The 15,060-nt window shown below is 42.2% G+C and overlaps 1 protein-coding gene across 3 annotated transcripts in view; it reads right to left on the bottom strand.

Annotated features, from left to right (window-relative positions):
* Positions 1–11,218, bottom strand: part of LOC136665354 (myosin-11-like) — a 38,994-nt gene extending 27,776 nt beyond the window's left edge. For all 3 annotated transcript variants that reach the window (XM_066642936.1, XM_066642937.1, XM_066642938.1), the window contains exons 1-8: positions 11,149–11,218; positions 6,590–6,943; positions 5,680–5,836; positions 4,555–4,582; positions 3,506–3,605; positions 2,758–2,781; positions 1,159–1,182; positions 720–812 (exon numbers count right to left, since the gene is read on the bottom strand). In XM_066642936.1, coding sequence (XP_066499033.1) covers positions 720–812; positions 1,159–1,182; positions 2,758–2,781; positions 3,506–3,605; positions 4,555–4,582; positions 5,680–5,836; positions 6,590–6,931 — 768 coding nt within the window. In that variant the 5' untranslated portion in view covers positions 6,932–6,943; positions 11,149–11,218. The remainder of the gene's footprint in view (positions 1–719; positions 813–1,158; positions 1,183–2,757; positions 2,782–3,505; positions 3,606–4,554; positions 4,583–5,679; positions 5,837–6,589; positions 6,944–11,148) is intronic.
* Positions 11,219–15,060: the final 3,842 nt, after the last annotated feature.

Below are 15,060 nucleotides of genomic sequence, written 5' to 3'. Positions count from 1 at the left end.
TCCTTGTCTCTACACTCTTATTCTCTCAGCTCTACTGACCATAGAGGATCATGTTGTAGTTCTAAAACTACACACATTAGTCCATATTTTGCTCTGCATACACTGATTGCTCCATTTCGCCCTGTTCTTCATAGCTCAGACCCCCACAGAGAAGGTATGATTCAGGTTGTGGATCATTCTCAGTGCTGCAGAGACACTCACGTGGTGGTGGTGTATTAGTGTAAACCATGTTTCCACTCACTGTCCGCTCTGTTAGACACCCATTGGTCCACCTTGTAGATGTAAAGTCAGAGACAGTAGCTCATCTGTCGCTGCACCATTTGTGTTGGTCATCCTGTAGTCCTTCATCAGTGGACACAGGACGCCTCACACATGACATTGCCTACTGCCCACAGTAACACTGACAGCTTTTAAAACCCCATCAGCACTGCTGTGTCTGATCCACTGTGTCACTGCAGCACTGAGAATTATCCACCACCCACATCATACCTGCTCTGAGAGGGTCCTGACTGAGAAACAAGATGAAAGGGAGCTAAAAATTATGCAGCACAACAGATGGACTACAGTCTGTAATTGCAGAATTACATAGTGAGTCAGCGGAGCTGAGAAAATGTATAATGAATGTATAAAATCCTGTTCAGAGTTAAATATAAACTTACAATAATGTATTACATTTGTTGTGCCACTCATAATGGTAAAACGAGTGTGTTATCACTCACAAATCTTGAAGAGTTATCATTTTTGATGGTTTTTGCGTTCCCAAAAGCCTCCAGAACAGGGTTGGCCTGCAGCAGCTGCTTCTCTAGCTCCCCCTGGTGGAGGAGGAAAAGATGTCAATAGATAATATTTGCATGCAATAATGGAAAGCAAATTAAAAGCTAGCGAAGTGAAACAGAAACACTTGGCAGAGATGATAAGGGAATGTGCAGTTGAGCAAAAGATAATAAACACTGGTGGCTGCAGGGCATGCAAATAATAAGCAAATGTTTGGCTCAGGTTTCACTGCCATTAGCGTTGCAATGAACTCAGGTGAAGGTTACCCACACAGCGCTCAAGATGGATGTGACACTCCAGGATCATGTCATTTAAAAACATGTATTATTTAGTAGACGTTAGAACTCAAATGTGGAAATGTTTTCATGCAGTTCCTATACTCACATAGGCTAACTGTGCTCCAGGATTCTGCAAGGATAAACAGAGAAAAGAAATGACTGATAGAACAGGGAAGACTAAAACAGCTGCAGAAGAGAGAACACAGTTTCATGGCTTAGTGGTTAAAAATAGGTGAATAAATCTAAGCCATAAAAAAGGAGAGTAAATACTGAGGCATATCTTAAGGAAGTTACACAAACAGAATGTACTCTGCACTACAAATAATATGTTTATTTCAGTATTTTAAATAAAAAAGTATATATTTTTCCCCTTGAACATTTGCCACTGTTTCTGTATAAACAGTTAGGCTGGCAGGGCTAGCATTTTTTATTTTTATTTTTTTTGCAAATGCTAGCAGCTAAGCTATGATTACAAAATAATTCTATTTAAAAACACGATACAGATAATTTTTTTAACTTTAATTGTTTGATTACTGGGGCGGCACGGTGGCGCAGCAGGTAGTGTCACACAGTTCCAGGGACCTGAAGGTTGTGGGTTCGATTCCCGCTCTGGGTGACTGTCTGTGAGGAGTTGGTATGTTCTCCCCGTGTCCGCGTGGGTTTCCTCCGGGTGCTCCGGTTTCCTCCCACAGTCCAAAAACACACGCTGGTAGGTGGATTGGCGACTCAAAAGTGTCCGTATGTGTGAGTGTGTGAGTGAATGTGTCTGTGTTGCCCTGTGAAGGACTGGCGCACCCTCCAGGGTGTATTCCTGCCTTGCGCACAATGATTCCAGGTAGGTTCTGGACCCCTGCGACCCTGAATTGGATAAGCGGTTATAGATAATGAATGAATGAATATTTAATTACTGTAGACAATAATATCTTTTATAGTTCAAGGTTTTAGGCAGGTTTACAGCAGAATTTAAGGCTGTATTTGGTCTAAGGTTCATTCATTATCTGTAACCGCTTATCCAATTCAGGGTCACGGTGGGTCCAGAGCTTACCTGGAATCATTGGGCACAAGGCGGGAACACACCCTGGAGGGGGCGCCAGTCCTTCACACACACATTCATTCACACCTACAGACACTTTTTAGTCACCAATCCACCTACCAATGTGTGTTTTTGGACTGTGGGAGGAAACCGGAGCACCCGGAGGAAACCCACGCGGAGAACACACCAACTCGTCACAGACAGTCACCCGGAGCGGGAATCGAACCCACAACCTCCAGGCCCCTGGAGCTGTGTGACTGCGACACTATCTGCTGCGCCACCATGCCGCCCTGGTCTAAGGTTGACTCCTAAAATTTGTAAGGTTAATTTAGGAGGACAGACCTGGGAAGACAGGTCAATAACTTAAAGAAAGTCAATGGTAATTTGTGTTTAGAAAAGTCTGAATATGGTATTTAGGCATTTACCCTCTACCCCATCCCTTGTTATTACTGATTTTTCAGGATCTATCTGTGTGATGGGGTCTGATTCTGCCAAGATGAAGTGCTTACAGAAAATGAATGAATGAACAAACAAAGGAGTTAAGTAGATAACAACATGGCATTCTTAAGTATTCCAGCAAAGCATCAGCAAAACCAGTAAAATTAAATCAGTAAAAAGAAAAGCCCATCAATGAGTGCTGTGCCTATTATTTTAACATAGTCCATACTGTACCTTGTTAAGTGCTGAGGCTGAATCCTGCCACACAAAAATAAAAATTAATCCAAAATAAATTATGAATAGCCCTATCTTAGTGTATCAGGTCCCCGATTATTGATGTGGCCATAATGACCCACTGAAAGCCTAGACTAGTGGATGTCAGTCCAGTCTGGGGACATTTTAAATCAATCGTTTGGTAAGTATTATATTTAGGCTACATGATTTTACCCTTACCACAGCCGTAATGGAAAATAAATTCCATGCTGGTCTAAGATGGTTAAAAGCTGGTTGAGCTGGTGTGGTCATGCTTGTTGACCATCACTCCAGCGTTGTTGTTTTTTTTTTTTTTGGTGACCAGATGCTAGCCTATCTTTATTTTAGATGCCAAGTACCTCATGAACCCTCAGTTTCACGTGCGCTATAAATGCAGATGTACTTCCCTACAGCAAGCATATATTGGTCAACTGGCTTAAAAAGGTTCGTACCCCACTGACTGTAGGCCACTGCTGTTCCACCATCCAACAACTCAGATTACTGTCCTCTACAAGATATAACCATTTTTTAATCTATTCAAACTGATTTTAAATGCAAAGGGTCTTTTAAACTACTACAACCGGTGACTGCCCAGAAAACACTGTGCAAAACGCCAATGGACCGCAAAATTTTCCCTCAGAGGACCAACCATGGTCCTGAAAGCCACTTCTACAACATAATTATTTAATGCTTTTTCTAGTAAAGAATGATCAGAGACTGATCCACTCACCGAGCCAGTGTCTTTCTTTCCTTTATGTGATGAAGCCACTACAGCCAGGTACTGAATCACCTTTTTGGTGTTCTCAGTTTTCCCAGCGCCGGATTCTCCTCTGGAGGAAGAACAACAGGCAGAGTAACATCAGGAGAAGGCAATATTACAATATACTATCATTAGTTTCATAACAATATGCTTTTCTTGGTAAAGATTGAGATGATCAGCACTGAACCCTTGTTTGGGACTGTGCTTTACGTAATGTGACATCTACTCCATTCCCCATTCACTAGTAAAGGGGGTAGGGTCATGCATAATGTCAGGATGTCAAAATTTCCTCCATGTTGCAGATTGGGTGGGGCAGAGTCAGGTGACTAAAATGCAGCGGTATGGTTTTAAAGGGACAGTACATGAACACACAGTGGGGACATATTTACAGAATGAACACAAAGAAATGAATAGAATTAAAAGAAAACGCTATAACATCAACATAGACATTATTTTGTTGATTAGAAGTTCTGAATGTTGATTCATTTTCGATCGTTTGCCCAGCTGTAGTTAGTCTGAGGTTGTTTAGTGAACAAGGACAGTGGTTTTGTGTGATGTGTCTCACCCTGGGGTGTTACCATCCCCTATATTCAGTCAGGTAGAGAAAGCATTGGGTGTGGCTTTTCTAAACCTTTATATAAAATCATTCATTATTGCCTGTTGAATAAAGAGTAAATATCCCTAAAGAGCTATGGTGTACTCGTCTGGGATCATCTGCTGGTTTGCATGAGCTTCCTAAGTCTTTCTTCTAAAGTCAATTGAAAGTAATATCTGTGTAAACATAGCAGCTGCTTTAAGAGAATGGCTCCATGGTACTTTGTGAGCTTTATGGTGTTTGACCATTCAAACTAATGACCATTTACATGCTCTGCACATACAAAGTGACCTAATTGTTGCAAATGAAGTTGATTGGATCTTTATTGGTGTTGGGATTCAGTGTGGTCTTTGTGAAAATGGGCCAAACTTGATGCTTCCGTCCCTTATAAGGGTTCTCTCATAATGTGTGTGTTATTACTCACGTGCAAAGAATGGACTGGTCCTCACGCTCTGTGGAGGAAAGACAAAGAGAAAGACAGATGTGTGAACCGGCCTCGGACAGACGCTTGAATGGTCAGGACCAAGAAGCTGAAAGAGATTAACCTCAGCGTCGGAAAACTTCACACACTCTAAACTCAGCTCTGAACCTGGGTTCACGCTCCCAAAAATAGGTTTTTAAAAAAGGGACATAGGGAAAAGGGACCCATTTATGGGCATCACAGTGGACATCAGTGGTGGAGATGGACACTTCTTAAGATGGCCAGATAAATGTTTTTTTTTTTACATTTATTGATTATTTGATCACAAGAGCACAAGAGCTATACGCAAACCAAACATAACATTAAAACCACCTGTTAGATATGGTCTAGGCCCCCTTTGTAGCGCTAAACTACCTCTGACCCATCAAAAATGGACTCCAGAAGGCTTACTGTTGTCTGTAGGGCCTATAAATTAATTCTGTAAGCTCTGAGATCAGACTGCCATTGACCGGACTAGATTTCCCAGAACATCCCACTGACGCCAGATCAGACAGCACGTGGAACTCACTGTCATGTTCCTCAAACAGTGTTTACGGTGTGACATTGACATTTTCTCGCTGAAAGGGGACACTGCCCTTAGGGAACCCTGGTGCCATGAAGGGTAAGCTTGGTCTACTGTGTTTGGAGAGGTGGTCACAGAAACATATTCATGAATGCCAGGACCCAAGGATTTCCTTAAGAACATCACCCAGAGCATGTAGCGGCTCATCTTCTACCCATAGTGCACCTGTTTTGAATAGAGGGGTAGTGTTTTGAATAGAGGGGCAGACTACGTCCCAGCACTGGGCTGTGGAATGGTGTTCTCAGGAGTGATGACGCTCCATCCAGTACTTTTGGGTGGAGTTTAAGTGCTGTTTGTGATTCAGACATCAGCACCTGGCCTTACTACAGTTTATGTGGCTGAATGCCATCAAATCCTCACAGAAATGTTCCAGTATTTAGTGTAGGCTTCTGCAACTTCACTTAGAGCCATTTATTAAGTCAGAGTGTGAGGCAACAATAAACTCTCTGTTCAAAATCTGTGAAGACCACACCAGAGCAGCGGACAGAAGAGGAAGTGATTGTTACCCTGCATCATGTTCCTGTAGGCATTGTCGGTCACTGCGTAGATGTGGGGTGGGACCTCATGGCGTTTCTTTCCTTTGTACATCTCGATAATCTTCTCAGAGTAGATGGGCAGCATTTTATACGGGTTCACCACCACACAGAACAGACCTGAGTACGTCTGCACACACACACACACACACACACACACAAAGCACGGCCATAAACAAGGGTCAGAGACAGGTCATGTACATACTGGATAATCCATAGTGTATACTGAATCATTTGTGGTGTATACTGAATCATTTGTGGTGGATACTAAATCGTTCATAGTGGATACGGAATCATTTATAGAGGATACTACAACATTCATACTGAATCATTTGTAGTGCATACTGAATCATTTGTAGCAGCAACTGAATAATACATAGTGGATACTGAGTAATTCATAGTGGATACTGAATCACTTACAGCCACAACTGAATAATACATAGTTAAAACTGAATAATTCATAGCTAATGCTGAGCCAAGTAGATACTAAATAGTATATAGCGGATACTGGATAATTCATCATAGACCATAAATATTACAAAGTGGATAGTGAATCATTCATAGTAGACTAGTACATATTCATAGAAGGGTATTAAAGCACTACACTAGATTTTGGAATATTTCTGTAGTAATTTATGACTCCCAACCACAAGAATGTCAGTGAGGTCACGTGATAGTTTCGCTGGATCACATCACTCCAACTCATCCCAAAAGTAATGGATAGATCTCCATCACTTCAGAGATTTGCAGGGCTTTTTCCACTCACTGGCCACTTTATCAGAAACACCTCCTTCTGCATCAGTTAAAGAATTGGAAACCCTTTGTAAGAAGAGCAGGTCTATGGTGTTAGTAGTATTATTGCTGTAAGACTGGTGTAACTCACGTAAATGAGTCCGGAGAAGTATCTCTCTCTGAGGTTGTGGAGGACAGAGGCCTCGTTCAGGCAGGTGAGAGCCGCCATGTCCTCTGCCTTGCTGAACTTGGGCGGGTTCATCTTCTGGATGTCATCTTTGTTCACTGTAATCTTTGAGCCATTGTCCAGCTCCACCAGCACCTCGTCTCCTTTCTCCTCTTTAATGCTAGCCGACTGGAAGCCGTCTTTCTCCGAAGGAACCCATACCATCCTCTTGGCCGACCAGTCCGCCTGCGCCACGCCGGTGTTCTTAAAGTCATTGTCCAGGAACAGGAACTTACTACCGTCGTCATTCTCAGATTTCTTGGACATTTTCACCTTTGTCTGTGAATTTTCAGAAGTACATGTTTTAAAAAAAGCCTTGGCCACTTTATCAGAAACACCCCCCTTCTACTGACACTAACTGGCCACTTTATCAGAAACACTTCCCTTCTACTGACACTCACTGGCCACTTTATCAGAAACACCCCCTTCTACTGACACTCACTGGCCACTTTATCAGAAACACCCCCCTCTACTGACACTGTCTGGCCACTTTATCAGAAACACCCCCCTTTTACTGACACTCACTGGCCACTTTATCAGAAACACCCCCCTTTTACTGACACTCACTGGCCACTTTATCAGAAACACCCCCTTCTACTGACACTCACTGGCCACTTTATTAGACACACCCTCCTTCTACTGACACTCACTGGCCACTTTATCAGAAACACCCCCCTTTTACTGACACTCACTGGCCAATTTATCAGAAACACCCCTCTTCTACTGACACTCCCTGGCCACTTTATCAGAAACAACCCCCTCTACTGACACTGTCTGGCCACTTTATCAGAAACACCCCCCTTTTACTGACACTCACTGGCCACTTTATTAGACACACCCTCCTTCTACTGACACTCACTGGCCACTTTATCAGAAACACCCCCCTTTTACTGACACTCACTGGCCACTTTATCAGAAACACCCCTCTTCTACTGACACTCCCTGGCCACTTTATCAGAAACACCCCCCTCTACTGACACTGTCTGGCCACTTTATCAGAAACACCCCCCTTTTACTGACACTCACTGGCCACTTTATCAGAAACACCCCTATTCTACTGACACTCACTGGCCACTTTATCAGAAACACCCCTATTGTACTGACACTCACTGGCCACTTTATCAGACACACCCACTTCTACTGACACTCACTGGCCAATTTATCAGAAACACCCCACTTCTACTGACACTCACTGGCCACTTTATCAGACACACCCCCTTCTACTGACACTCACTGGCCACTTTATCAGAAACACCCCCCTTCTACTGACACTCTCTGGCCACTTTATCAGAAACACCCCCCTTCTACTGACACTCTCTGGCCAATTTATCAGAAACACCCCACTTCTACTGACACTCACTGGCCACTTTATCAGACACACCCCATTCTACTGACACTCACTGGCCACTTTATTAGAAACACCCCCCTCTACTGACACTCTCTGGCCACTTTATCAGAAACAGCCCCTTCTACTGACACGCACTGGCCACTTTATCAGAAACACCCCCTCTACTGACACACACTGGCCACTTTATCAGAAACACCCCCCTTCTACTGACACTCACTGGCCACTTTATCAGAAACACCCTCCTTCTACTGACACTCACTATCCACTTTATTAGACACACCCTCCTTCTACTGACACTCACTGGCCACTTTATCAGAAACACCCGCCCTTCTACTGACACTCACTGGCCACTTTATCAGAAACACCTCCCTTCTACTGACACTCACTGTCCCTTATTCACTGAAAGGTTTATGACCTTGTGTGTGTGTGTGTGTGTGTATCAGACCTGTGATGGATAAAAGATGAACACAAACTTTGAATTAGCAATAAACACTACCAAGGAGCAATGTGTTTCTAATAAAGTGGCCAGGTTATGGTTATGAACAGTGCCTGTCCACTATATTGGAAACCCCTCTGTTGTAACTATCATAGTTGTATTGTTATGGGTTCAATGAATTAAATAAAGCCACGGTCCATTCAGAGTGAAGACCATAGAGGGGGCGTATGCCGTGCAGTCACAGAGCTGATGACAGTGAGCAGTCAGATCCTGGATGACGCCCTTATAAGGAATGAAGAGCTGAGAGGGAACTGCTGCTGCTCTGTGGTCATTTCATTTGCATCAGTAACACTGTGATACACGGCTTATTTGGGTGAACAATTAGAGTGTACAAGATCAGGGCTCGGGGTTAGATCAAAAATACACTTAAACAGAAGAGGTGGACAGAAGGTTCTCCTGAGAACCGAGTGAGGTTCTTCTCTATTTTTCCCTTAAACAAACTAAAACATGAACTCGTCTGAGCACAGCACACATCTCAAAAGTCTTTTGGACCATCTTGGGTCCAGAGAGCTCGCCTGTGTTCTGCACAGAGTTAAAGTTCATGTTCTCTATCTAGAGTCCCAGGCCCAGTCCACACGAATCAAGAATATTTTTGAAAACAGAGATTTTCCTCTCTTTAGATGAATATGAATATGACTGCATTATTATTCCAGTCCAGTAGGGGGCCATGGTACGTCTTAAACACTACGACGCATGAGTGAAACACAGAGGTTTAATCCCAAATCATCCCAAATCTTGAAATTACTGAATCTAGATCTTACCAGTTCATTATATATTTGGAATACAACACCATTTATATTTATATCCCATATGTGGGAATATGAAATCTCGTGCGGTGTGTACAGTGTAATTTATGACTGATGTAATTTACTATAGAGGGAGTGAAGAGGTAATTTGACTTTCACATAGAGACAGACATGCTGTGTGATGTCAGCGTTTCTGAAACACGCTCTGTTTTCTTTCGTCTGCATGAGAACAGTGACAACGGCGTTTTCAAAAATCTCCACTTTAGAGAGCGTTTTTTGAAAATCTCTGTTTTCAGTGACCTACAGCATGATTTTTATGTGGACGGGAGAGAAAAACAAACAAAACCTCTGGTTTAGAAAATAAATTGATCCGGGTGGACAGGGCCTCGGGTTGTGTTTAGTGATTCGGTGGTGGACTGTTTCCATTGACAGTGGTTTTCAGAAGTCCTCCTGAGTCCATGTATATTTATTACAGTATGATGACAGTTTCTCTTTCAGAGCTGTCTGAGGGCTGGAAGGTCAGGCTCATTCAGCAGTGGTATCTGGCCCTGTCCGACACAGACTGAGATTTCTCCGGAGTTCCTGAGTTTTCCACAGTGTTATGGATGGTAGGCAGTGCAAGACCTAAACACTGTGAGACCTCGTGCTGAGAAATGTTCATTTTGAACTGATTCTCTCACAAAGTTTAGCCCAAAGTAGGTACAACACCCCCTCTCTGAGTGATGACCACTGTTCTCTGCATGGTGGCCACATCCCTCTCTGTGTGATGACCATCACCCCCATCTCAAGATGGTGGTCACGCCCCCCTCAGCCCAAAACAGGGACCACACCCCCTCTCCAGGTGATGACCACGCCCCCTCTCCGGGTGATGACCACGCCCCTGTCTGCTGCAGAGACTGACCCTTAGGTGGACGGTACTTTATCACTTTTATATTCTCCTGTTTAAAATGCAGCGCTTTAAAACTGTGGAACTGGAATATTCTATAAATTCTTTGTTCTCATTTCACCTCGTTCCCAGCTTTTTTGGAGCAAGCTACAGTCGTCAGATTCTAATCAGATCTGTTTATTTTTACAAAATACAGTCAAGTTTTTCAGAGACAACACTATAAACTTGTTCTTTGTGCTTTTGCCATTAAATAAAACTTCAAGAGAATGAACACAGCACAGATTCCTGATTTTAGAGGAATTTACAGAGGACGACTGTTCCAAAGATATTCTCTGTTCTCAAAGTATATCACACCACTTTTCAAGAATTACCCAGTTCTAGAGAGTGTTTAGGTGTGAGGTGCTTGAATGTAGAGATTTCTTTACAGTGGTGTTGAATGGAACCAGATGTCATCAAGCCTTCACCATAAATATAATAGGACCAAAGGACTAGTCTACAACGTCTATGACCAGGAACCAAATTATGGTCAGACATCAGCCGTGTGTCCACCACCGCTTACAGTCCTGACTTTCTTTGAGGGCTGTTAAAGGAGGACATCTGGTTCCATTCACCTCCACTGTGAACAGTTCCTCAACACTGTAAATTCCCTTTTAAGCTCAGACTAGTCCCAGCTGGACCTCTCTGCTGACCTGCTGCTTTGGATCCACTGTTGATCTCTCTTGGCAAGTGTTGCCAGATTAAAATGGTTACGATAAAGATGACCTACTGCCATCCTCATAATTTTTCATTAAGTGGTGCTACATTTCCATTTATTTGTTAAATTATATATTCTAAACTTTTCAAAATCAACAGTTTCTCAAATCTAAGGTCCATAAAATAGCAAAAACACCATCAAACAAAGTTATTTCCACTGGCACATTTGCTGTAAAATTCCACAGTAAAATTCTGGGTTTGCTTAAATTTCTTTTTAATGGGATTTGAAATATGGATTAAAGGTAAGATACTCACAGATGTGGGTGATATCTCCTCTGGGCTGTGTGCTCTGTGCAGGTTCTCTGAGAACAGGACTCCACTGATGAACACCTCACACAAGCTTCATTCAATCATTCACCCCCAATTTAGATATGCACATTGGTATTAAGGGCGGGGCTTATCTCCAAGGCCCTGCCCACTGCTGGGGACATGACATTGCAGCCTTTCAGAGCACTGTAGATATGAAAATGACCCCTCGGCCTGCTCGGTTACTGATGGCAAACACTGGACGAATGTTTTAATGCAGTTTGTGTTTAATGCTGTATATTTAAATACATCTCAAATTATAGAAAATAATTTAAAACATGATAAATTATGAATGTGGTTCAAATTGAAAAAAAACACACACATTACAATAACACAAAGAAGGCAGAAGGGCTTTAGTTCATTGAATGTGTGTCTAAAAGTTTGTGAACTCAGCTCTTTTAAGGAGAAGCATCTGACTGTGGAGCCACGGATTTAAACCAGCAGTCTCTCTCCAGCAGTTTGAGGCCAGTGGTCCTCTGCAAGTACCCAGGAGAAAAGCACCACTGCGTCATGAAAACAGAAGACAATACCAGCCAAAAGGACATATGATAAAAGCTTATTTAGTGCATGGTCACATTAATATATGTATCTGGAGCCCTCCAACCCACACACTGTGAAACAAGACCACCCTGTGTGCTGCCTAAGTCAGGAAACATGGGATAAAACGAGTCGTTCTCATCCTGCTCTGCTTCTGACGTCAAGTTCGGAGACTTTAGAATTTCTCCGCCCCCTCGTCTGAGTCTGTCCAATCACAGCGATGGACCCCGGTTTATCAGAGAGCGCAAAGACGAGGTTAAATGCAGTAAAACAGACGGATTATTAGTATTAATGTTAGTATTAGTGTCTGCTTCTGCCCAATAAAACCGACACCACTTGAATGCAGCCTAAGCTCACCCTGCCCAATGCCAAGCACAGGCTGAACGTGTGTAAAGCCCCCAGCACTGGGCTGTGGAGATGTATTCTCTGGAGCTCAGCACCTGACCTCACTGATAACTATGTTGCTGAATGCCATCAAATCCTCACAGCAATGCTCTTTTCCTTTTACGGTCAAAACCCAGGCAAGTGGGTTGACCACAAAAGAATAAACACAGCAAAAAGGTATTTGAATTTATTGCAGCTGAGCTGCTTTGACTAAACCACTCCGTCCGTCTGCGCAGCTCTGACTGAGGCCCTTGTTCTGTCTTTAAAGGGCTCTCTGTGGCTAGACGTATGTGGACACACATTTGTTCAGCATCTCTTTTAATCTGAAGGGCATTAATCAGGAGTATGTTCCTCTTCACTGCTGCAACAGGGTCTTAGGGTTCATCATGTGCAGCTGCTCCAGAGCATATGTGTTCCTATGGAGGTTATACACACCGTGTTTTGAACCGTGGGATGAAACCAGAGCACTCCTCAAAGACAGTCACCTGGAGAGGGGCTCAAACCCACAGCCCCAGGACCCTGAAGCTGTGTGACTGCAACATTACCTGCTGCACTACATTCATTCATTATCTGTAACCACTTATCCAGTTCAGGGTCGCGGTGGGTCCAGAGCCTACCTGGAATCATTGGGCGCAAGGCAGGAATACACCCTGGAGGGGGCGCCATTCCTTCACAGGGCAACACAGACACACACACACACACACACACACACACACATTCACACCTACGGAAACTTTTGAGTCGCCAATCCACCTACTAACGTGTGTTTTTGGACTGTGGGAGGAAACCGGAGCACCCGGAGGAAACCCACGCGGACACGGGGAAAACACACCAACTCCTCTCAGACAGTCACCTGGAGCGGAAATCGAACCCACAACCTCCAGGTCCCTGGAACTGTGTGACTGCGACACTACCTGCTGCGCCCACCGTGCCGCCCAATATTAATGTTTATATTATAAATATTATTATTGCCTAAATTGCCTAGTTTGGTTTCCAGGACTGACAGGAGAAGTGTGTGTTATCAGAGGTGTGTGTGTGTGTTTGTGTGTCCACTGCCCTAATCATTAGTGTGTGTGTGTGTGTGTGAGTGTGTGTTTGTGCCCACTGCCCGTATCATTAGTGTGTGTGTGTGTGTGTGTGTGTGTGTGTATGCGCTCACTGCTGTAATCATTAGTGTGTGTGTGTGTGTGTGTATGTGCCCTTTGCCCTAATCATTTGTGTGTGTGCACTCACTGCTCTTAATCATTTGTGTGTTTACTGGCCCCAATATGTGTGTGTGTGTGTGTGTTCACATCACCTATTCACAGGTTTTTGTGTTCCTCTAATATTAGTGTGTGTGCTCACTGACACAGTTTGTGTGTGTGTGTTTGTGTGTGTTTGTATGTGTTTTGTGTTTGTGTGTGTTTGTGTGTGTTTGTATGTGTTTTGTGTGTGTGTGTGTTTTCTCTGCCACTTATAGTTTAATGCAGCCTTCATATTTTGTCCTGCTGCTGTGCAGTGATGATGATATTAAGCTTGTTCCCTGTAGGATATCGTCACAGATTGAACTCATTTCACTGGCTCGTGTTTACTGTGCTCTCTTCATAAATGAATAAAGTCTTAGTTTAATATTTCAGAAACCCATAATCATTGTCTGCAGGGCGTTGTTGCCTGTAAACCATTCCGACCTGTTTCACGCAATCACATTACTGAATGAAATCAGAATCGAATTAATTTCAACATCTTTCAGCTCAAAGAGGATTACGTTGAATCTTCAGATGATGGAGATGTAAACACAGTGATGGAGAGAGTTCTGGTTCTGGAGAAACTTCTAGAGTTAGAGCAGTGGACAGTGGAGGTTAATGGAAGCAGACGTGCTCCTCTAAAAGCTATTGATACAGAAAGTGAGGCAAGTAAATGGTGGGGGATACACGGCTGATGTCTGACCATAGTTTGGAGAAGGTGGTGGTATTTAAATTTTGTCATGATGGACACTCACTTATTGAGCTGAGTCCATTGTTTTACATCATCATCACTCCATATAGATCTATTTACACAGGTGGATGTCACTGTCGATTGAAAGAGAATAAAATGTTGGATCTGTGTTGGAGACGCCTGGTTCCATTCACCAAAACTGGTCCACAAGTTTCTCAGCAATCAAACACTTCACACCAAAACAACTTCCATGACTGTGTATACATTTTGAACATTGAATTATGCATAAGTTTAAAACTTGGAGTTCGTCCTTAACATTTTAAGGAGAAATAATAAATAAAATGGAATTATGTCAGAAATGGAAAAAGTTTATTCAATAATAAAAAGGTATTGAAATAAAGAAAACAACATTGAATATCAAATTATACAATATATTTAATCAATTAATTAGTCATTATTTTTTATAATAACTGACATAGATGTATTTCCCAAACAGTACGCCACTGCAGATTCAAATGTAAAATAATACAAAATAATATATATAATATATATATATATATATATATATATATTAACTAAAACAACAAAACTGATGTTGATAATCAAATTATTATTATTATTATTATTATTATTATTATTATTATTTTTATTATTATTTCCAATACTACTACTAATACTACTACTACTACTACTACTAATAATAATAATAATATTTCAAATCAAAATAAATATAAATATACAAATATGTACAATTTGACAACAGGCTAAGGACTGTCACATCAATTTTATGTAAATTTGCAATGTTTTTGTGATTCTTTCTCAAAAACTTCTTTGACTTGGTTCCTCAAAGAAAGAATGCAAATACAGGCTGAATACAATATAAAATTTAATTATAGACTAAAAATTATTTTGTGAAAAACAAGTTTCTCAAAGCACGAAAGAATTGCGCATCATATGTTCATAATTTTGTTTTTGTTTTGTTTTTACCTTAGTGAGTATGGCGCCCCCTTTTGGTGCACACACACA

This window comes from Hoplias malabaricus, chromosome 13 (genome assembly GCF_029633855.1).
Source record: "Hoplias malabaricus isolate fHopMal1 chromosome 13, fHopMal1.hap1, whole genome shotgun sequence".
Classification (NCBI taxonomy): Eukaryota; Metazoa; Chordata; class Actinopteri; order Characiformes; family Erythrinidae; genus Hoplias; species Hoplias malabaricus.
The sequence above is the reverse complement of the archived record's forward strand: the minus strand, read 5'-3'. Positions and strand labels throughout refer to the sequence as shown.